The sequence below is a fragment of the Salvia hispanica genome, chromosome 1 (assembly GCF_029641045.1).
Source record: "Salvia hispanica isolate PSC_SH4W2 chromosome 1, Shi_PSC_v1, whole genome shotgun sequence".
In the NCBI taxonomy this organism is placed as follows: Eukaryota; Viridiplantae; Streptophyta; class Magnoliopsida; order Lamiales; family Lamiaceae; genus Salvia; species Salvia hispanica.
In genome coordinates this window covers 26,341,873-26,364,297 of record NC_142692.1, presented here as the reverse complement: position 1 = coordinate 26,364,297, position 22,425 = coordinate 26,341,873, and the positions used below count along the sequence as shown (strand labels likewise).

Here is a 22,425-nt window from a genome sequence, read left to right as displayed (position 1 = left end):
TTTATACTATAAATGAGATACTGATGATTATATATATTAATGACTATAAATTTGTTATTAAACCATCTCTAACCATTTAGAATGTCCAAAATGGAAATATCCATGGCTCTGTCCAAGCCAAAAAAACTTGGGCAAGGCCAAGAAACTTGGCCAGGCCAAAAAAAAACTTATCCACGCTAATAGTGGACAAGCCCAAGCCCAAGGTGAAGTATGCTGAATATTTGGTGGACATTTATTTGGGCTATGACTTAATTCTGGCCCATGCAGAATTGAGCCCGGTTAGCCCATTCTCCTTACCTCACTGCCTGCCACGTGGACACTCACCCGGATCACCGTTGGATTGAGAGGTGTGTTACTTATGTGTGAGACGACTCTTTCACTTCTCACTACTCTCTATTCTCTCTCTCTACTTACTCAATTCAGTGACTTCTCTCTACTCTCCTTTCTTCTCCGATGACTTATCCGGCGGTTTCTCTTTGGTCTTTCACTGCTCTATGTGTGATTGATCAGTGTGAGTGCTGGTGAAGGAAACTTCTTCGGTTGTCGATGTGTTTGTGAGATCTAGGGTTTTGTGTGTGAGTGATTTAGTGTGAGATTGTGTTAGGTGGATCTTGGTCCGGTGTGTAGGAGTTCGGTGGTGGTGATATCGACGGTGTGAGGGTAATCTCTAGTCAGTTTCAACTATGCTCCCTTGGATCTGGTTCTGGTGAATAGATCTGTTGTATAGGCGGGTGGCTGAGCTATCATTCTTTGATCTATTCGGATTTCTTCTTGACTCTTGTTCTTACTTGTGCAATAGCTTTGGATCCGTGAGGATCTTGTTCGTTGTTACTAACAAGTTTATTGAGTGTGAAGGGACCATCAACACTTGAAGGTGGTCAATCAAGAATGTGCCAGGGTTCTTAACAAGAATTGTAATAGTTAGACTGAGCTCTCTTGTATGGTCTCGGTAAATAATGAATCCGAACTGGTCTGATCCCTACAAGATGGATAGAATAGTGTTAATAATTTGAGAGAAACTTTTCATTTTTGGATGGAGCTATTGTTTATGTACATCTCGAAATGGAAAGATGAGACTATTTTTCGTAGACATGTGGAACACTTTTTTAAGAGTAATAATTAAAACTGTCGTTGTACTATTAAAATTTTAATATTTCCCTTTTTGGACTGTCCAATTAAAAGAAAATATTTCTTAAAATGGAAACAACATCATCTTACTTTGTTTTCTTTTCACTTAACAACACTACATAATCCCGTAGTGAAAAGCAAATATTTCATATTTAGAAGAATGAAGGGAGTATAATATAGTACCATAAACTTATATTCCCCCCGTCCGCGAATAGGAGTCCCATTTTTCCATTTTAGACCGTCTGCCAATAGGAGTCTCGGTTCACTTTTTCCATAAATGGTAATAGGGTACCACCTTCCACTAACTCATTCCGCTCACATATACTCCCTCCGTCCTGCTTTAGCAGTCCCATTGACTTTTCTGCCCTCTTTTTGTAAAAATAATAAAAAATAGTTAAAGTGGAGAAATGGTAAAGTAAGAGAGACAATAATGTAGATAAGACTCTTCTCTATATTATTCTCTCTCTTAATTTACCATTTCTCCTCTTTAACTATTTTTTATCATTTTTACAAAAAGATGACAGAAAAGTCAATGGGACTGCTAAAGCGGGACGGAGGGAGTAATATATAACTAATACTCCGCATATACAAGTGGAGCCCCTATTCCACTAACTTTTTTCCACTCACTCTTAACATTTCTTAAAATCTGTGCTACCGAGAAATGAGACTCCTAATGATGGACGGAGGGAGTAATAGTTACAAAATAACAAGCAATTACTATTTGCAGTGTGTTTTAATTTTACACACACACACTAAATTCTAGTCCCTTCATCTATAACTTTATTACTAGTTATATTTGTGATAAATTTCTATTTCTATTAAGTGATTCATTCTCTAAGAATAATTACTTATTTATTTTTATATCTCATATTTTACTAATTATGCATTAAAAGTCGTACCTTATACTACTACTATAAGACTAGTGGATGAAGGAGGTATTTGAATCAATGTAATTTTGAATTTTCTTAGGAACTCAAACATTTTGAATATGTTTGTTTTCATCACATAGTAAAATGTGAAATGTTCTCCAACTATCTTTTTCAAACATTTGGAATAGAGACTCCTTAGGGTCCGTTCGGTACATAGGATTGGAAATAGAATTCTACGAAATTTTAATTCAATTCTAGATCCTTTGTTTGGTAAAAATGATACACTAACTGATAGGATGTTGAATTTGAAAAAGTTTTGCAATGTGTGTACGTGTGTGTAGTAGTGTGAATGTACTCAATTTTATATAATTTTTGAAATTCCAATTATATACTTTTGATATTGAAATCAAAATGTGTAATTGGAAAGAATTGAAATTATAATTCAATTTCAAATCCAAATATTTTGAGGTACTAAACATTGGGTTTGGAATTAAACACAACAATTCCAATTTCGCTGGCCCAATTCCATTAAACATAACGAAGCCTTAGTAACCCGTCTCATTGTACAAAGAGAAATCAAATAGATCACCTCTATACAATAAAAACACCCCAATAGCACTATTTTGTAATGCATTATTATTATTATTATTTGGTATAATCTTCAAACCCTTACTTTTAATGAGGAACCTCATTTTATAACAGAGAAAAAAATTTCATAATTATAAACTTATTAAGTAAATAAAAGTACATGAACTTGGTTTATACAAACCAAAGTTCAAGAACTCAATATTTACAGCAAAAAGATCATGAAAGATACATGAAGACAAAAGACATTAGAATAAAAATCATTCTCATTACGGATAACTGGATTTGGTTATGCAGATAGCAATAGAGAGAGGGAATGTATACAGAAACAGGTCGAGTGCTTTCTTTGCTATCGTTTTTCCTTACTTTTTAGTTTTTACGCACTATTTTCAGCTAGTAAATAAGATAAAATGAAACACTGAATCGCGTGATCCAGAGTTGGCCTCTTTGACGAAGGGAAACAAATTGCTGAGAGAAATACTACAGAATCAAGCGATGAGCGCTCCTCTTATTCTGCAGGATAACAAAAGTTATGATGATCGAGAATCACTTTCATCGGGGCTTGATTTAGTTCATGCAGAATATGCACAGAATTCTCCAGATATGTCCAGTGAGACCACGTTAAAAAGGGAGTAAAAATAGATTTAAGTGGCATCTGCTGTGCTTGATAGAAAGAGATACATACAGAGTCGAACAGACCACTAATCAAGTTTGTTTTCTCGTTTTATGAGGAGTAGAAGTCTAGTTATTTGTTGAAATAATGAAAAACAAATAAATGAGTATATAAATCTTAGCGAAAGAGAGGTGACCTTTCAAGTGAGTGCCCAATTTCGGCAAGCACAATGAACCTTGGCGAGCGATGCCATGTAGTCGTCAGACCTGGGAGTCGGATTACCCACTGTTAGATTAAATGCAAACAGGGTTTTAACTAGAAAAACATCCACAACTTACCTTGAACCGTAACAAGATTTACATGCAGCAACTAGGTGGTGTTTAGCTTCATCACTTTTCTTCTGCATTCACAGATGATAGTCAGCTTCGCATGAATAAAATATCACATGGTGTTTCAATTGCCAATCAGTCTCCAATTTGAGCACTATAAACTATGGTTCCTCACTGCAGACTGCCGAAGTAAATACTAGTATATGGTCATCACTGACATATAATTGGGGTGGCTATATGTAACTTACAATCCTTATTGGTCCACAAACAGATTAAACCTCTTGTGTAATTTTTTTAACTATCAGTTATCCACTTTTGTTAATACAATTTCCACTAAAATAACTTCCACATATGTAACTCTTAACCAAGATGAGTGGTAATGACTAATAGATGCTCTTAAGGATGGTTATGTGTGACTTCTCGAGTAAAAAGAAGACATATTAGCAATACCTCAGATTCATAATAAAGGCCGGCATATAAAGAAGCATAGAAATATTCGCTCTCCCGGCCACTTGAAAATGCTGCAACAAGCTGGAAAGAGAAAACCAGTCACTATGTATAAGGGATCATGCGAGAATCACCAAGAAATATAGGCAAGGTTGGGACCTATATCATACGTTTTAGATGCCGTTGTGAAGAAGGACATGTAGCACTTGCACAGCTAATTATTCAATGAGTATACATTGGAAGAAGGATTTATTGTATGTACTAAATCATTAAGGAATAAGGGGCCTATGTATTAAGTATTGAATAATTCTCCTCTCCAACACCTAACACTTTTTTTACCTACTAAGTGCATTTAAGAAGCAAGAAGCAATTTGCAACTAAATCAAACTTCACGAACACTAGGCAAAGAAATGTTGCAGTATGCTGTTGACGAAATGGCTTAGTGAGCTACAAAAGTAGTATCATATAAGAATTCACATAAACCACCTTTTCTGGGTCCCCGCCATCTTTGAACATGCGGTAAGCTTCTCTCATGACAGGCCGGGGATCTATACCAACCTGAATGAAGAAAATGAGCAATTGAGATGTCTATGATCATCTTTTTACTTAGCAGCACCAGAGAAAGATGATAAATTCTTAGAGTTGGCACCATATTTACTAAAATCTTTATACAGCGTACATTCTTAACAAAATCTCAATTGCAAGCTTAGTATCATGTCATAAATCATACTTAAAAAATAAGTTCAGCTTGGAGTTTCAAACAAAAGATGTACAAAACAAAGCGATATCAAGTTGATCAAATAACAAATCTTAATCACATATCCGGTATCCATCATTTGCAAGGCACTGCCTAGTAATTTACCTCTAAAAATCGTTTTCTAGCTTCATCAACACCATACAACTGAGCTTCACAAAGAAAGCACCATATTGACTCTTCAGTGTCATTTGGGTTTTGTGCAACATCTAGTCTAAATTGCTCCGCACCCTCTTCAAATCTGATGGAAGGAGACAGAATCTAGACACCAATGTTAAATAACATCATAATAACTCCAAAAAATCGTAACAATAGAAATATAAGTACCTATCAAGATAGTATAGCGATAATCCTCTCTGCCAAAGATCTGATATCCAAGCAAATAATTTCATCTTATTAATCACTCAACAACAGCAAAATACTGTAGAATGGTCATAAAGCATTACTCATCCACATATTTAAATCAACATTATCTTCAAAGCGGTTAAGCCTACTGTATAAATTAAATTAACTCAATGCGAATTACTCAAATTTTAGTGAAATAGAAACAACTCAGAGAAGCACATACAATCAAAAAGTGAGAAGGTTTGTGTAGAGTCGAGTTCCAAAGGCTTACATGCTTTTTGACGAGGATCGAGGTCAATAGCCTTGTCAAACTCAACCACGGAACCTTGAACATCACCCTTCGCATAAAAGAAAACTTAATTTCCACAAAGAGAGAGAGGGAGGGAGGGAGGAAAAAGTGCAATTACGGCATAATTTTGCAATTCTACCTGTCTGAATAGAAGCATTCCTCGGCGAACAGCGGTGACAGCTTCACGAGCGGAGCCGCCACCGGATAAGGCGTCCCAAATCCCAGCAACTGAGGTCAAGACGAGCCTTCTTGACAGAGTTGGGGCCGAATTTTGGTAGCTGGTAATTGTAGAAAGACTGGCGCCGAAAAAATTAGAGACGTTATTGTTTGGGAGTTTTGCTGAAAATGGAGGTGGGGATGAGGAAGACAACAAGCCAATTGGGTTTGGATTCGAGAATTTTATGCTGTGGGTTGCCGCCATTGTACGAATTGTAAGAGGGAATTTCAGTTAGGAGTAGTTGGGCAGCAGCAGAGAACCAGGATAAGCATCGCGCTAAACTATACAGGTATCCGCATACATACCTCTTCTCTTCTAGTAGGAAACTGATTTTTTTTTTTTTAAGGTTGTACTCCCTCCGTTCCATTATAGGTGATAGATTTCTTTCGGGCACGAGAATTAAGAAAATGACATGTATTAAGTTAAGGTGGATAGAGTTAAATATGAGAGAGAAGAAAGTAAGAATGATAAAGAGAGAATAAAATAAGAAAGATACAATAAATTAAGAAATAGAATAAAGTAACTGATGATTGATGTTTTGTTTTTAGCAAATTGATCACAACTCAAAATGGAAAGTTATCACTTGTGGTGAAAAGTTGATCACTCGAATAAATACTAGGGTATTTATTCGAGTAGATTTGTAAAAATGTGTTTTGAAAATTTCTAATTTAAAGTTGTTTAATTTTAAAATTAGACCTGCATTATCGAAAAATTATCGAATTTTCGATACGATACCATATCGTAAGTTATATCAATTTAATAATGCAGGTCTCACTATCCACTAACACTATTTCAACTAGGGGTGGGTCGATACGATATATCGTATCGAAAACGTTGTACCGTGTATCGTATCGAAAATATCGATATGAAAGAATTTCATATCGATATATAGAATTTCGATATAAAAAAATTTCATATCGTTATCGTATCGATATTTCGATATATCGTACTGAAATTCGATATATCGTTAAATATCGATATATATCGAAAATATATATATCGTATTTTCGATATAAAACGATATATCGCGATATAAGGAAATTCATATCGTTATCGTATCGAAAACTTACGATATGGTATCGTATCGAAAATTCGATAATTTTTCGATATTTTTCAATACGATACGAGCGATATATCATTTTTCGGTATTTTTCCCCAACCCTAATTTCAACTACCATCCTTCTTCTCTCTCTTACTTTACCAATTTTATCTTAATTTTCATGCTATATTCATTGTCAATATTTTTATGGGACGAAGGAAAGGGAGTATTTTTTATGGAACTAAGAAAGGTATATATTGCCTCAGCAAAAATTATTCCTTTGAAATAACGGCATTGGTACCCATTTATCTTATTTTGACAATGAACAAAATTGTTTAAGAAAATAAATTCACCAGATTTCTGCACCGAACGTAATATAAATTCTTTATGATAGTCCCGTTGTTACATACATATCGGGCTTTATATGCATACTTTGGGCTCAAAGTGTTCTTTAACAAAACAAAGGCCAGGTGTTTAAGCCCATTCATTCAAAGCCATTCAAAAGTTCGATCACTGAAATTTAATGATACCTTCAATAGTTCAATATATACAATAATACAACTATACAAGGTGGTTGTGAATTTACATCATATATCAATATGAAATGAATTTTAAATTGTGATCTAATAGATTACTCCAAAAATGATGTTCTAGAACAAAATATGAATGCGTCGGGCTTTCTGTACCGATTCTAATTGTGTTCGATTGGCGCAGTGGAATCAGGAATGTGTATAATCACATTTGATGCATTACACGATAACAAGGTTCTTAAATTGAATGATTATTTAAACTTAATCTACATAAATTCCTTTTATCTTTTAGAATTTTTATTGTTCAAAAGAGATTTAAGTAATGAATGTTTAATAATCTAAGCAATATGCTAATTATCTCCCCCAAGATCGAATTAGCAACTATTTCTTGCAAGTAATTGTATGTCTATATTTATTTGCAAGTCAATGGTTTATAAAACTAAAATAAACGTAAAAAAATAATGTAAATGTGTCATTGCCGGCTCTAAAATATCATGGAGTAATCCACCAAGACCTATGAAATGTTGTTGGGACATTTCTATCCAGTGTCTTTAAAGGTTGAATTTTGAGAGAAATTGGTCAAACCTAAATATTTGAAAGATAAGTTAGGGTATTACTTATTAGTTTGTTTTTTCTTGAAGATCCAAGTTATAGGAAAAGAATTATCGTATATAGTAAGCCATACTATGTATATGGATTTTGGAGAAAAGAAGATATTCGTTTATCCGTACAAGAAAAGAAATAATTAAATACAGAGGCGTAGGACCACCCCCAAATAATAGAAATTGGTATATGGTATTGTGATGTGTAGCATATTCGCATGGGGCAACCCCCGCACTTGGATATTCGTATCAATGATGCTCCAACTTGCCAGATCCATTTCATCTCTCCTCTGTGCTTCATATTACCAAATTACCCCTATGATTAGGTGGAATCAGAGCTGTTAACAAGTTTAGGTTGTTTCATTTATGTTATTTTTGTAGTCTTATGATTGTATTTATTCCAAGTATATAATGCTTAATATCTAATAAAAACGTGGCATCATAGAAGCACAGTTCACGAATATCAGGTGCACCCTCACCCAACCAAGCAGCCGCCAAAAATACCATATTTATTTTCAGTTTTAGAAAATAGAAAAAGGTTTATTTTCTCTCTCATTTTCTGTTTCAGACTTCAGTGCGTCAAAACTCACAGAGCATGCACAAACGAATATTTGGTGATTCCGCAATGTCGACGGAGAGACTGATTTCCAGCTATGATCGGTCCGCCTTCTCCTCCTCTCACTCCCTATTCTACAGCGGCGACGCGGCCTCCTCCTCCTGGATTTTCGATGAGTTGCCCACGGCGACTGTAGTATCGGTATCGCGTCCCGATGCCAGCGACATCACGCCATTGCTATTGTCCTACAACATTGAGCTCCAGTACAAGCAGGTACCCTGAATTCATCCTCGTCACGTGCCAACTGCTTGTGCATGCGCGTATTGTGTTTTTTCAATTTTGTTCCGGGCATACGCATCCGCGCTCTTTGTATATGTATGCAATTAGATGTATATAGATATAGATTGATGTATAGTTGCTTATGCGTGATAACTTCGTAGGTGAATTACTCCCCAATTTGGGCTTCTGACTTGATTGTCTGTTGATTTGGATGTAATCAGATTTTAATTCCATATTTAGTGTTTGTTTAGTTGGAATGTTGTAGTCGAAGGTTTGGATGGATTAATTGGTTAGCAGTTCCAATTGGATTTTCCTTTTTTGGAAAATTTACATTTGCGTGGAATTTCTTTGGACTGGGGTGGAGATGGCCCTGGGGTCTTGTCTGACTAGGCGAGGGAAAATAATAGGACCTTTCAATAGAACATAAGTACTTAGGCTGCTCTGTTTTTAAATGTAAGTGTGGAGTTCAAGACTAGTTGATTTTTCCAGATACCTACTCAGATGCTACTGGAACTCTGTAACCTGGCAGAATTGAAATGAATAATGCTATTGTGCCTAATTATGTTCTACCTAGTTTGGCTAGTACGCTAATTTGGGCCTCGGGATGGTTTTCATTTTTCCAGTTTAGTGTATGATGCATTTCGCGGAGTTATTGTGCTTTCTACAGTATTTGGACTACTTGGTCTGATTTGCATAATATAGTAAAGCACCATGCATTTTCACATGGCACGCTTCTATTTTGCCATGCTTGTGTACTTTTCATTCTTTTTACTTGTACAGCTGTATTTTGATTTTCTTCTTAAGATGTGCATAATATGATTACATTAGCTTAAGTTTAACTAAAAATTTCTTTGACAGTTCAAGTGGCAATTGCGGAAAAAGGCTTCTCAAGTAATTTATTTACACCTTTCACTAAAGAAACGTGCATTAGTCGAAGAATTTCATGAGAAGCAGGAGCAGGTTCTCTTTCTTTCCCATATCTCTTCCTGAATGACATGTCCGGTTTTACATTTTTGCTATTGAAATTCATCATTTTGAAGCAGTCCTTTAGAGTGACCTGCATGGTTTTTGCTAATCCTTGTCGCAACTTGTGTTTCCTAAAATAGGTTAAGGAACTTCTGCATAACATAGGAGTAGGAGATCATGCAACTGTGTTGCATGATGAGGACGACCCCGATAATGGAGCTTTGCCGCTATATCATGACGAAAGTCTTAGGAACAGGTGGTGAAAGGTTTTTCTTTTTTTTTTTGCACTTTTGATTTAGAAGTATTATACAGTTCCTTTATTCATCTTCAAGGTATTTTCTTGGGCAGAAACGTTCCATCAAGAGCCGCTCTTTCAGTTATTCGGCCAGCCATCGGTAAGCAACAGATTTCAGACAAAGGAAAAGCTGCAATGCAAGGTTACCTGAATCATTTTCTGGGAAACTTGGACATTGTTAATTCACGAGAGGTGAAAAGTGAAAACTAAGTTAATCTCCTCTACTATATATGACAATTCCTAATCAGAAAAAAAAAACTAGGAAACTCAAATCTATCCTTCAGTTTTATTAATTGTTCACTCTAAGATCGTAATCTTTTTTATAACCATTAACCTTCATACTGTACTTTTAAAGTTCATATAGAAAGCAGCTATTAGTTTTGTCAAATTTGGCCCTTCCTAAATGAAATCAATCATTTCCAACACTGTGAAAGGAGTTGAGACTTAATACTTGGTTGCCATTCTAATGAAAATAGCTGAATCAGCGTCCTATGCTACAACAGTTGCATTTGTGAAGTTTATGAGCACATTTTTCTTTGGATCTTTATTGTAGTTTGCTTGCATAGCGTATCATATGAACATGTTCTGAACTAATACCAGTCAAAAAGTAGCTTGGATTTGCCTTTGGTCTTTCGGGGACATCTTTAGATACTTCCATGTGATATGTGATCCTACATGCAATAACAAATGATTCAGACCTTAGACTTGTTTTCTTTAATATTCCAGGTGTGCAAGTTCTTGGAGGTGTCTAGGTTATCTTTTTCAGAGGAGTATGGTCCAAAGTTGAAGGAAGGTTATGTGTTGGTTAAGCATTTGGACGGGTCTTCAGAGAACGATACATGCCCAGGATCTTGGCTATGCTCTTGTTGTTGTGGCAGAAATTGGAAAAAAGTATGTGATCTGAAACAAGTGTTTCATGTTCTGTCTTAAGTGGCAATTACACAGTACCACATTCAAGAATGAAAATTACGCTTGATTTCTTCAAATCAATTGCACTTCCTCTCATAGCCAACCTTAGGTTTAAATTTACCATGATCTTGCAACTTGAAAAGTTGTGAGAGTATGAGACTGGGAGCTGGGGAAATTGCAAGACAACTCAATCACAATATTGTCAGTTACAAATGTTTTAGAGGAAATGATCTGTTATTCTTTAAGTTAATGATTAGAAATCTTTCAATGATTGTTACCCAAATATAAGTAGGAAACTGGCAATAAAGTTTATGCAAAAAACATAGCAAGATATATTAATGGATGTTCCATTTCTGGTTTTCAGATGATATCGTGTGGATAACTTTTTTGATTTGTTGTTTTGGTTTCTTTTGGTGTGTTGGGGGAGGGGTGGGGGTGGAGGCTGTCAATTCTGAATAATTTGATCACGAATTACCTGAATTTAGGTTTGGCTTGTTCTCAAACCGGGATGCCTGGCTTTCCTTGGAAATCATTTTGATACCAAACTCTTAGACATAGTTGTCTTCGATGTCCTGCCGGATTCAAATAAGAAAGGAGATGATGAAATGCACTTGGCGAAACTGTTGAAGGAACGAAATCTTTTGCGTCATGCATTTAAGGTCAGCTTCTTTTATACATCCTATTTGGCTAAGTATAGTAGATGAAAATTTTGACACTAAATAACTCTTTCTCTAGCTTATATCTGTAGATACCCCATGTTTTGTAAATTTTTTTCTAGGCTTTGGGATTTTCAATTTATCTATGGTTTACAACGTTCACCGATTCAAGTTAAGAAAACAGCATTAAACTGGTAAAAGAAATGACACATGATTTTCAGCTAATCAAATAGGAAGGATGCAGCATATAGGTACCTCATACAGCAGGACTTAGTCAAAGTATGTGACGACCGAATCAGAATGAAATCAGTTCTTGTTATACTCAATCCCGAATATGCTCTTTTTGAATATTTGAAAATGATGGCCTATATAATCAATCTATAACTTTAATTTGGAGATTCTTTGAGGTAAAAAGTTGAACAATACAATATCCTTTCTTATATACCCATTGATATGCTTGAAGCTTAAAGCCGCCTTTATGGTCTATGGTTGTATAATTTGTCAAGCAGAGTCAACATGGTTGTAAGTTTCAGCATTCAGTTTTTCATTTCTTGCAAAATTTGAACTAATTTAATTAGAAAGCAACTTACTCAATCTACTTGGTTTAAATGGTGAACAGGTTTGTAGTGGGAATAGAAGCATAAAGATAAGGACAACAAGCAACGCTAAAGTCCAAGAGTGGATATCTGCAATTAATGCCGTCGAGTCAAAGAGTTCTGATGGTTGGTGTCATCCTCACCGTTTTAATTCATTTGCTCCTACTCGAGGACTAGCAGAAGATGGAAGCCTAGCTCAATGGTTCATAGATGGAAAAGGAGCATTTGAATCAATTGCTTCATCCATAGAGCGAGCTAGAACCGAGGTTAAGTTTCCAGACATTTCATTTAATTGTCTCACCATTTTTGGCCATTCAAATATCTAAACTAGCCAAATAAGTTTGCAGATATATATAACCGGATGGTGGCTTTGCCCAGAATTGTACTTAAGACGGCCATATCACAACAACAGCTCCTCCAGGCTTGATATTTTACTTGAGGCTAAAGCAAAGGAAGGGGTTCAGGTACAATTTAAGTATTCAGACCCAAGAGGACAATTAAAATGATACATTTCAATAACACTCTGTTTCTTTAACCTACTCTCATCTTGTTAAGCATGTCAACTACTACTTAGCAGTCATTCATTGTTTAGTTCTTGATCTTTGTTCCGAATGTCCAATTCCGGTAAATATTAATGTTGTTTGTACAGATATGTGATCTGGAACTTTAAAATTATCATTTAAATGCAAACCAGAATTGAGTTTTTTTCATGAAAACTAAGGCACAATGAAGATTCATGCAACTTCACTTTGATTTTACCGGTTAACATGAGCTGACAACCTATAAAATTGCTTACAGTGCTGAATACACTATCTTGACTGATGCAAAATATGAATGTACATGGAAATTTATACTCCCTTAACAAGAAAGCATAGCTGTTACCACTCTGAGTGTCTGTCACCTCAAGGTCCTGGTTCACCATTTTCTTGTATATAGCTGTGAAAGCAAAGATACACTGAAGTTTGTGTTTTTGTTTCTATTTCAAGAATTATAGTTCTTCTCTGAATTCTTAATGTATAATACTGTGCAGATATACATTCTTCTCTACAAGGAAGTTTCTCTTGCTTTAAAAATTAGTAGCTTATATAGTAAGAGAAAGCTTCTTAGCATTCATGAAAATGTCAAAGTTCTACGGTATCCTGATCATTTGTCAACTGGCGTCTACTTATGGTAGGTTGTTGCTTCAAAAACCCTATACTAGAGAAATAAAAGAACTTTTTTTATGGTTTTTGAGAAGTTCATTCAGAATTATCCGAGAAGCTTTAAAATCTCGTTTTAAGAAGTAAATAATGGTTCGTGCAGGTCTCATCATGAAAAGCTTGTTATTGTGGATAACAAGATATGTTATATTGGAGGGCTAGATTTATGCTTTGGCCGATTTGACACCACTGAACACAAAATTAGTGATTTGCCTCCTTTGTTATGGCCTGGGAAAGACTACTACAATCCCAGGTAAAATCATCTTGTAATATGAAACATATAGCATACATGTATTCGGAAAGTAAGTACTGGCTAAGTGTGTGACTTCTTTAAAATGCTCATATTTGTCCAGGAATTTGTTTGTTACAAGATCTAGATTTGTTACTGGTTACATACCTAAAGATTCTGTCCATTAGTTCTTCTTCGGCTATAGTTGATAAGTAAAGATTATTACAAGCCGAATAGCCGATTTTTGATTCAGTTTGCCATTGGCTTTCTTATATTGCTTGTATATAGGATTTTAGTTAGCAGAGCTTATAACACTAAATCATGTTGCTTTTGCTTTTCCACCTTACCCCCTCTATAAACAAGCATCCAATGGATGAAAATCGTGAAATACATTTAAAGCATTTGTTTTCCCAGTAAATTTCTATACCATAATAGCCTTTGTTCGTGTGCTATTATAGAAGAATCCCACATAACATGATAAACTGCGAAAACTATGGGACTTGAATGATGACAACAAAATTAGTGACTACAGAGGTGTAAACCTGTTGGTATCTATTTCCTATTTTCACGTAATTTTTTGTTACCAATGTTTAAGGCTCCATGGGATTTTGATTTTGAAACTTTACATGTGCAGAGAATCAGAGCCAAATTCATGGGAGGATACACTAAAAGATGAACTGGATAGAGAAAAATACCCCCGGATGCCATGGCATGATGTTCATTGCGCCGTATGGGGCCCTCCTTGCAGGGATATTGCTAGACATTTTGTTCAGCGCTGGAACCATGCAAAGGTTAGCCTCCATGCTTCTGGTGTAAACTAAAAAAATATTCAGTTACTAATATATTTCCCCCATCAAACCAGAGGAGTAAAGCACCAAATGAAGAGAAAATACCTCTACTTATACCGCAAAATCAGATGGTTTTACCACACTACATGGGAAAAAGCAGTGCTATAGACATTAACAGGAAAATCTCTGAAGTTGAACCAGAGGGATTGAGTAGGAAAAATTCATTTTCCTCAGAAACACCACCTGATGACATCCCACTACTTTTGCCACATGAAGCGAATGGTCCAGAGTCTCCTGTCATGGGAAATGGATGGAATGACCTCAACTCAAGTAGATATACTCCAACTGAGAATATTAGTCATAGTAGAAGCAGCTCCCTTTCCTACCAAGACACAGGATTTAGTTTCTTCGATAACTATGACGCTGCCTGTAAAAAAAAACCAACAGAGACAACCTCAGATCAGCAACGAATCCAATTCAAATCAGCCAATGAAGTAACACAAGTTGGTCCACGTAGTTTATGCCGCTGCCAGGTTTGTTATTATTACCAGTGGAAATGTATCTTATTGAAATAGGTATCTGTTTTCCAGTTATCAGACACGAGACTCCCAGCTTTGAAAAATAATTGTGGGTTCCTCAAAATACTGAGGTGGATTCATTAGCTGCAGAAGTTTCCACTGAGTTGTATATTTCATTGGTATAGGTTGTCAGAAGTGTGAGCCAGTGGTCTGCCGGGACAAATCAAACTGAAGACAGCATTCATAGAGCTTATTGTGCTCTCATTGAGGAGGCAGAGCACTTCATATACATTGAGGTGAACTTTATGTGTCCTCATTTCTTAGGACCGATAACTCTGTTCCCTTCTTCTAAACATTATAAACTTTTAAATAGCGCCAACAGGAAACTGCATTTAGAAGGCCATGTGATTACATATTTAAGTAGAAAGAAATTATCTCATTTTTTTAACATAAAATTATGATCATCATCCTGGCACGTAGTTCAGTAAATTTTACACCAAGTTGAGATTTGAAAGATATTCTTCAATTTCAGGTCTGTTGATTTTTGTTTCTCATATGCGACAAGATATGGACTAGATGTGATTCGTGTGTATCTTCATTATCTTTCATGAATATGAAATTCCAATTTCCAAATGTCCTGAAAAATTCACAGAGAGAGTCCATGCTAGACATCTCATTATTTGAACTTGATTTCTTGTGCAATGACCTACTATTATACTAGAAGCTTTATCAGCCTCTAAGAATACAACTGTATTAGCAGAGTTGCAGTAACCTCTTTGTCCCAAGAGTAATGGTAAAAAAAATGGGAGAATGGCTGCAATTTATGCAGTTTCTTGCATGATAAGGTCATTGAAGATTGATAAGTTAAGTCTTCAGCCAAAATCATGATTCAAGTTTATTTGAGGTTAACGTAAATGCTAGTACTAAAATAGGTTTGGCGGCTCCTTCTGCACTAATATGTTTCTGTTTTCAGCCATACATGGTTTAAAATTATAGAATGAGGACTCGTCTTTTGTACGTCTGCAAAAAAAATGTTGAGATCTTACATTCCTTTTATATAGTGTTAAACTGAAACATGCAAAATGAAACATGAATTTTGCAAGAAGTAATATGCCAAATTTGTTCCTTGTCTACTTCCAGAATCAATTTTTTATATCAGGCCTTGCAGAAGATGAAGTTATACAAAACCGTGTGCTTGAATCTCTTTATAACCGCATAATGCGGGCCCACAAAGAAAAAAAGTGCTTCAGAGTCATAATCGTCCTCCCACTCTTACCTGGGTTTCAGGTACTTTCCTGCTGAACAGAAGCTTCCATTTCAATGTTGTTTACTATATCACTCTGAGTAACTATTCGTTAAATAGGGTGGTGTGGATGATGGAGGTGCCGCTACTGTTAGAGCAATAATGCATTGGCAGTATCGTACCATTTGCAGAGCAGAAAGTTCAATATTACAAAAACTTAGCTCAGAACTTGGCCCCTTGATGCATAATTTCATATCTTTCTTTGGTTTAAGAAATTATGGCAGACTCTTTGGTAGTGGTCCTCTGGTTACCAGTCAGGTAAATGTATTTTGGGCTAATTTCATTAGTTATCCTTCTCATCTAAATGCAGTTAGCACTTTTCCTTGATCAGTACGATATTCCAATCACCATACATGAACCTAGCAATCCCATTCCCTCGTGGCCAGTTAGTTCTGACATGGCCAGTCCTAGCCATGTAATGCTTCTTGATCTACCTATTCTGAGACTTGTCTTTCTTTAACAGGTTTATGTCCACAGCAAAGTTATGATAGTAGACGATCGTCGTGCTTTGATTGGGTCGTCCAATATCAATGATCGCAGTTTACTGGGTTCAAGAGACTCAGAGGTGTGTGTTCCCCATTGATTCAATAATCAAATTGCCATAGGAATATTGATGTTTTCTGGAACCTAAAACTATAAACATGTGGTAACTTCAGTAATGCTTATCTTTTGGTTTCACATAAAGTCCTCAACTGCACTCATGACAATGACATTTCATTGTAATGTAAGCTTGACATGCATGGATTCAAGTATGTGTTATTGATAAAATGTATACAATCATAGTTACAATAACACAGATGTGTATAAAATAGATGGCTGATAACAAGTTTTGGTTAGTTGTTATTGAGTTCCTTTTTTATTTTTATACTCTACATTTTCTTATCCATGATCTTGCCCCCTTTTGTTTTCTTTCCCTCAATTTTTCTTGTCTAGATCTAAGTTTGAAGATCATAACATGCATATTTCGTTTATCTTAGATTCCTTTTCCATATTAAAGTATGTGGTCATGATTTGTTATCCAGATTGCTATCATCTTAGAAGATAAAGAGTTTGTTGATTCATCCATGGATGGGAGCCCATGGAAGGCTGGAAAGTTTTCTTTTAGCCTTAGACTTTCCTTGTGGACTGAGCACCTTGGTCTAAACGCTGAAGAGGTGAGCCTATCATAAGTATCACTGAAGATATGTTTTAAGATAATTGACTTGGAATCTAGTATCTTTAGAAGAGTCAAGAGGCATACGCATATGATTAGATGGCTTCTTATTCAGTTTTAATTGTCTATATTTCGAACCAACCCTATCTTTTGACATCCCACGCATTATCTTGCTTTATTATCTATAGTGCTAAATTCACTCGCAGTGCTAATTTTTTTGTCTTGATTCCAGGTTGCTAAAATAAACGACCCCATAGCTGACACAACATACAAAGATTTCTGGTTAGAAATAGCCAAGGTGAGCAAAAAGGCTTCTAGTACTACACTCTGTATATTCGGGCACAATTATGTAGGTATCAAACATATATGCTTATATATCTGCCAAAACATAGAGATACTAGGCTTGTTCTTAGAACTAGGCAGGCTAAAAATATATGATACTTTCCTCTAATATTCACGGTTGCTATTTGTTTGCCTGTGAATAGTTTTACCAAGCCTGATAGACAATCATTTTCGCCAAGATTTACTAAAACATGCTGCCCATCTTTTGGAGTTGAAGCATTCATTTTATCACTCAGTTTTCCTCTAATTCATTTTCATTTGACAGTCGAATACAAAGATATATCATGATGTATTCTCTTGCATCCCCAATGACACCATCCACTCCAGGTGCCATACTCTAAAGCTACATATATTGTTGTTTCTCTTTTACGTAAATTCATAATTGTAATCAATGACTGTTGCCATTCATTTTAGATCCGCTCTGAGACAAAGTATGAACCACTGGAAACAGAAGCTTAGGCACACAACAATTGACTTAGGAGTGGCACCTGAGAAACTTGAAATTCATGAAAATGGGAAAGTGATGACGATAGATCCAGAGACGAAGTTAGAATCAGTGAGAGGACAACTTGTTTCCTTCCCACTGGAGTTCATGAGGCAAGAAGATGACCTGAGACCAATGTTTATCGAGGGTGAGTTCTACGCTTCACCACAGGTATTCCACTGAATGTATAGATGAATATATTTTTTGAAGACTTATGTACAAAGTGTAAGTAAACATGAATCCTAATTCCGAGTGTTCACTGCTGAAGCAAGGGATCATATTGGGTCCATTTTAGGTAGAAACATCATGTCAATATATTCCATTTTCATCATTGTATACATAAACACACTCGATTGGTTTCAGATTATATTCATCTTATAGTCTATCTTGTGATCTTTCATTTCGTAATGTCAAACTTTGGTCATATATATTGCATTAAACATCCAAAAATGTGTGGTTTGAGAGTTTCCGGCGGTTTTGTATCTTCTATTAGTATTAGCCAGCTTTTAACGACCAATTATGTGTCAGCATCACGACTTTCTTAAAAAGGAACAATTTCTTTTATACGTGTCATTTACTTCGAGTTACTATTGGGTAGGTAGCATTGCCGACACTGAATTTAATTAAATTCGAATACTATTCTACTACATTTCTTTTGAAAAACAATCTAAATCATGTATGTACACGAGACATTCATTATATGCAACTTTTGCTATCTAAGATGGCATTCATATTCTTAAATTAAAGATCCGATTATAACTAAACGGGAATCTCTTGATGTGGCACTGATCATCCCCAACTTTTTGGTACAGCTCAGTAGCCAAGAATATTAAATTCAGTTGAGCTTAGGTACAAGTTCAAATTGGTGAGGAGAAGAAGAAGATGAATGAAAAAACAGTACAATTGCTGATATATCATCCATAGCTATTCCCCTTCTCTTCTTCCTCCACCCATCGGCCGCCCGCTCCACCAGCCGCTTTGCAGCTTTTCCCTGCTCCGGACACTCCCACACAATCTGCACTGCTTCTTCATTCGATACAACGTCCCAAACCTTTAAACAGAACAAAAACTAAAATATCAAAAAAAAATCTACAAAATAAGACTCATATACACGCATATAGGTTGCACACATACCCCGTCTGTGGCCAGCACCACGAACTGGTCTTTACTTGTTATATGTCTGTGGATGACTTGAGGCACAGAAATGACGCCGAAGTTCTTGATGCAGTAGTCCCCGAAAGCCCGAGACATTGCTAGCCCCGGGGAGTCTTCATGTGGCAGCCACACTCTATGAACCCCTGGCTCTTCATCCAGGCTGTATACTCTCCCATTGCACTGCGTTATTCGCTCTTCCTCCTCTGCACACACTCCCAGTTCATTATTAGCATCCACACACTGCCAAAGCCAGATATATTAAAGAGAGATCAAGAAACTCACGAGGTAGATTAGGCTTGAAATCCATGGTGAGCTGCACTGCCACCATATCCCCATTATCACCGGGCGTACCCAACACAGCACGTGAGTCTCCCACGTTGGCTAAGAACACATTGTCTCCCTGGTGAAAGCCATAGCCATTTTCAAATCAAATCATGTTATTAGTATATTATGTTAAGAGTGTACATGCCTCAAAGCAATTTCATTAAAGAAGATACACCATTAGTGTGTATGTACCTGTCTAACAATTGTCAATGCTGTGGTGCCGCTGTTGAATGCATCAATCTTGCGGTGGTGCTCCAGCGCCTGATCAATGGCCGCACACGTCTTCAGATAAGAATGCTTCCATATATTGAAGCTCTGGAGCTTCTTCTGAGACCCCAAATCGAAATCAGGATCAACTGCAGCCTCGACAAGTGTTTCTTGCCAGTTGCAGAGAAGAGACGAAGGCATCGAGTCTCTAACATTCTTCGCCACAAAATGCCCCCACTGACCATGCCCGTCGAATATCCCACAGAAGATCATGTCTTCTTGACACCCAAATTCCTAAACAACACAATTTTATGTTAACTCAAAATTCACAGAAAGGGAAACTAACTAGGCTCATTCCATCACATTAAAAAGAAACCATACCTCCCAAACAATACAGCAATCTTGATTCACACCTTTCTCACCCCTCTTTGAGTAAACAGAAGCCAAGTTGTTGGATCCCTCAACATTCACAACCCCAGATGACCTCAGTATCAACTCATTTTTCTTGGCATCCTTCGCCATAGCTTTAACAGCCTCTTTCCCATCACCATTATCCTCCAAATTCTTCGTTTTCTTTATCGAAGAAATTGACCTCGCCAGACCATTGAACATCGAAGAGAAATGCCCCATATCCCCTCCCACAGATATGCTTTAGCTCACAACCTAAACAAGAACAACACTTTGAGCATACAAATCCAAGTTCATTTTCAATCACTATATATATTAGGATGAACAAGCACATGATCGAATGAATCTTATGCAAGTTGCAATAAAACTAAGATGTAGTCTGACTCAGAAAGTTGGGGTTGCAACCAAATTAAGGCATAATATACCCAAAAAGATGAAACTAGCAAGAATGGATTATAAAAACTGGCAGAGAAAAAGCAGATTGATCTGAATTCTTACATGGAATTCCAACATCATGACTGTGTCACCATGTCAGAAGATGTCAAACAAATGGACATCAATACAGAAGATCCCAAATATTCTCATCACACAAAGACAATCAACATGAATTTAAGAAAGTAAAACCCCTTTTCCTCTCATCTCTTTTGTAAGAAAATTCCCACCATGATCAAATTACATTAGCTCAAATCTGATTTGGACAAAAGACTAAAGACAAGCATAAACATGTGACATCAAATTTAAGGAAATTGTTTTGCTTTCCAGCCAATCTTCAACCGACCAAAAGAAAAAAGAAAAGGAAAAAAATTAAACACCTTGAATGTTCAGATAGCAAGAATAAGTGGGCGGAGAGATGAGGTGGAGCGCCGGAAAAGAAGGGAATCCGGAGCGGTGGAAGTGAGAAATGGAGAGAGTGGGGAAGGATCGAAATCCATGGCTTATTTGAATGCGATGGGAGAGGAGAAGAAAACAAAGACGCACACATATGTACAACTATTACTTACTACCATACCATGTATGAGTAGTGTGTACGCGTTAAAAATATTTCACCATCACTTCAATTCAACTGTTTCTTCTAACGGTTATTTCAACGCCCTTGAATTTTGCATATGGAAATACAATGAATTTTCTCTACAAATTATTTACTTGGAATCTATTAATCCCTTCTTGCATTGCCTATGAATTTTGCATATGAAAAAAAATATGAATTTTCTTTATTAATTATTTACTTTTCATTTATGAAAGAGTCGCTGACGTCGTGCCAAGTGTCCTTCGCTTCTCCTCAATCAAGCGATGATGATAGGTCCACTTGCATGGGATCTAAGTGGGCTCACTTGTTATCAATTAAATATATATGAATTCAATTAAAATGATTTTAATAAAAAATAATTATCCTACTCAAATATAGTACTCAATGGATTTTTCCTCATTTAATTTCTTATTTTTTTCATTTAGTAGATCTCCAACCCCTTATATTCACTCCTAAACCTCGAGCTCGAGACCGAAGCGCACAAAGCACATTAAGATGGGGCAATGTTCAACAAGTGTCGGGTCCACAATCACAGGCGCAAGTGAAGGAGTGAAACAAGAGATGAGGTGACAGAGAAGTGCATCATGCGATCCCTTGAAGGTGTGAGACGTGGGTAGAAGCGGCATGACTCATGTGTAAGGTTTTGCAGAAAGTCGTGGCTAACGACACTAGCAACAAGGACACCATGATCCCAAAATAATTGGAGATACGAAGTTTTTTATTTTAGTTACATAATTTGTCGAATATTTTAGGATTCTAATTATGTATTTTTTGCTTTATTAGAATTTTAATTATATAATTTTAACATTATAATAAACTTTGTATATTAATAAATCAAAAAATAATTTAACTAGAATATGGTGAAAGGCGTGAATAGTTAAATGAATGAATGATGGATTGTATGTGTTGTGTCTAAGTATATATATTGTGAAGCACATGAATATGAATAGTTTAAAGAAAATATAGAGTTCGGTTTAAGGGACATTGTTGTAGTCTTGGAGATGACCTATTGTCTCATTTGACTTAATCTAAACATTCTTTTGGTAATGTACAGTTACATGCACTAAAAAAAAATTACGAATTAGGACACTTTTTTATTCAATTAAGGACGCTATTTTTCGTTGCTAAATATATCACTTACGCTTTAAAAAGCGTTTTTTGTCCGTGACGTGCCAAATTAGAATAAGGACGCAATGAGAGAGCGTCGGTGATTTAATTTTGAGACGCTTTTTAAAAAGCATCCCTATTAATCTTGAGACTCTTTTAAAAAGCGTCCCTATATGC

General features: G+C 36.1%; 3 protein-coding genes across 4 annotated transcripts; 1 reads left to right on the top strand and 2 right to left on the bottom strand.

The window, feature by feature from the left end:
- Positions 1 to 2,830: 2,830 nt before the first annotated feature.
- LOC125219008 (Tetratricopeptide repeat (TPR)-like superfamily protein) lies at positions 2,831 to 5,895 on the bottom strand. Its single transcript, XM_048120845.2, has 9 exons — positions 5,499 to 5,895; positions 5,342 to 5,408; positions 5,053 to 5,092; positions 4,834 to 4,966; positions 4,458 to 4,529; positions 3,975 to 4,055; positions 3,534 to 3,595; positions 3,392 to 3,461; positions 2,831 to 3,095 (listed from the first exon to the last, which is right to left on the bottom strand). The coding sequence occupies exons 1-8, from the start codon at positions 5,778 to 5,780 to the stop codon at positions 3,395 to 3,397; spliced, it is 804 nt and encodes a 267-aa protein (XP_047976802.1). The 5' UTR covers positions 5,781 to 5,895; the 3' UTR covers positions 2,831 to 3,095; positions 3,392 to 3,394.
- Positions 5,896 to 8,272: 2,377 nt separating this feature from the next.
- On the top strand, positions 8,273 to 18,398 carry LOC125218721 (phospholipase D zeta 1-like). Its single transcript, XM_089063212.1, has 20 exons — positions 8,273 to 8,576; positions 9,441 to 9,542; positions 9,689 to 9,804; positions 9,897 to 10,035; positions 10,570 to 10,734; positions 11,238 to 11,411; positions 12,028 to 12,270; positions 12,352 to 12,468; positions 13,035 to 13,174; positions 13,307 to 13,456; positions 14,067 to 14,223; positions 14,295 to 14,753; positions 14,924 to 15,034; positions 15,879 to 16,025; positions 16,102 to 16,299; positions 16,505 to 16,606; positions 17,064 to 17,195; positions 17,427 to 17,492; positions 17,802 to 17,863; positions 17,951 to 18,398. Exons 1-20 carry the CDS (start codon positions 8,343 to 8,345, stop codon positions 18,201 to 18,203), a joined length of 3,267 nt encoding a protein of 1,088 aa, XP_088919338.1. The 5' UTR covers positions 8,273 to 8,342; the 3' UTR covers positions 18,204 to 18,398.
- Positions 18,399 to 18,753: 355 nt separating this feature from the next.
- On the bottom strand, positions 18,754 to 21,083 carry LOC125185423 (putative protein phosphatase 2C 34). Of its 2 annotated transcripts, none has more exons than XM_048081944.2 (6): positions 20,927 to 21,083; positions 20,088 to 20,369; positions 19,692 to 20,000; positions 19,458 to 19,575; positions 19,155 to 19,378; positions 18,754 to 19,071 (listed from the first exon to the last, which is right to left on the bottom strand). In XM_048081944.2, the coding sequence occupies exons 2-6, from the start codon at positions 20,334 to 20,336 to the stop codon at positions 18,856 to 18,858; spliced, it is 1,116 nt and encodes a 371-aa protein (XP_047937901.1). In that variant the 5' UTR covers positions 20,337 to 20,369; positions 20,927 to 21,083; the 3' UTR covers positions 18,754 to 18,855. The 2 variants fall into 2 exon arrangements, with proteins under 2 accessions (XP_047937901.1, XP_047937902.1); XM_048081945.2 differs by lacking the exon at positions 20,927 to 21,083 and adding an exon at positions 20,613 to 20,898.
- Positions 21,084 to 22,425: the final 1,342 nt, after the last annotated feature.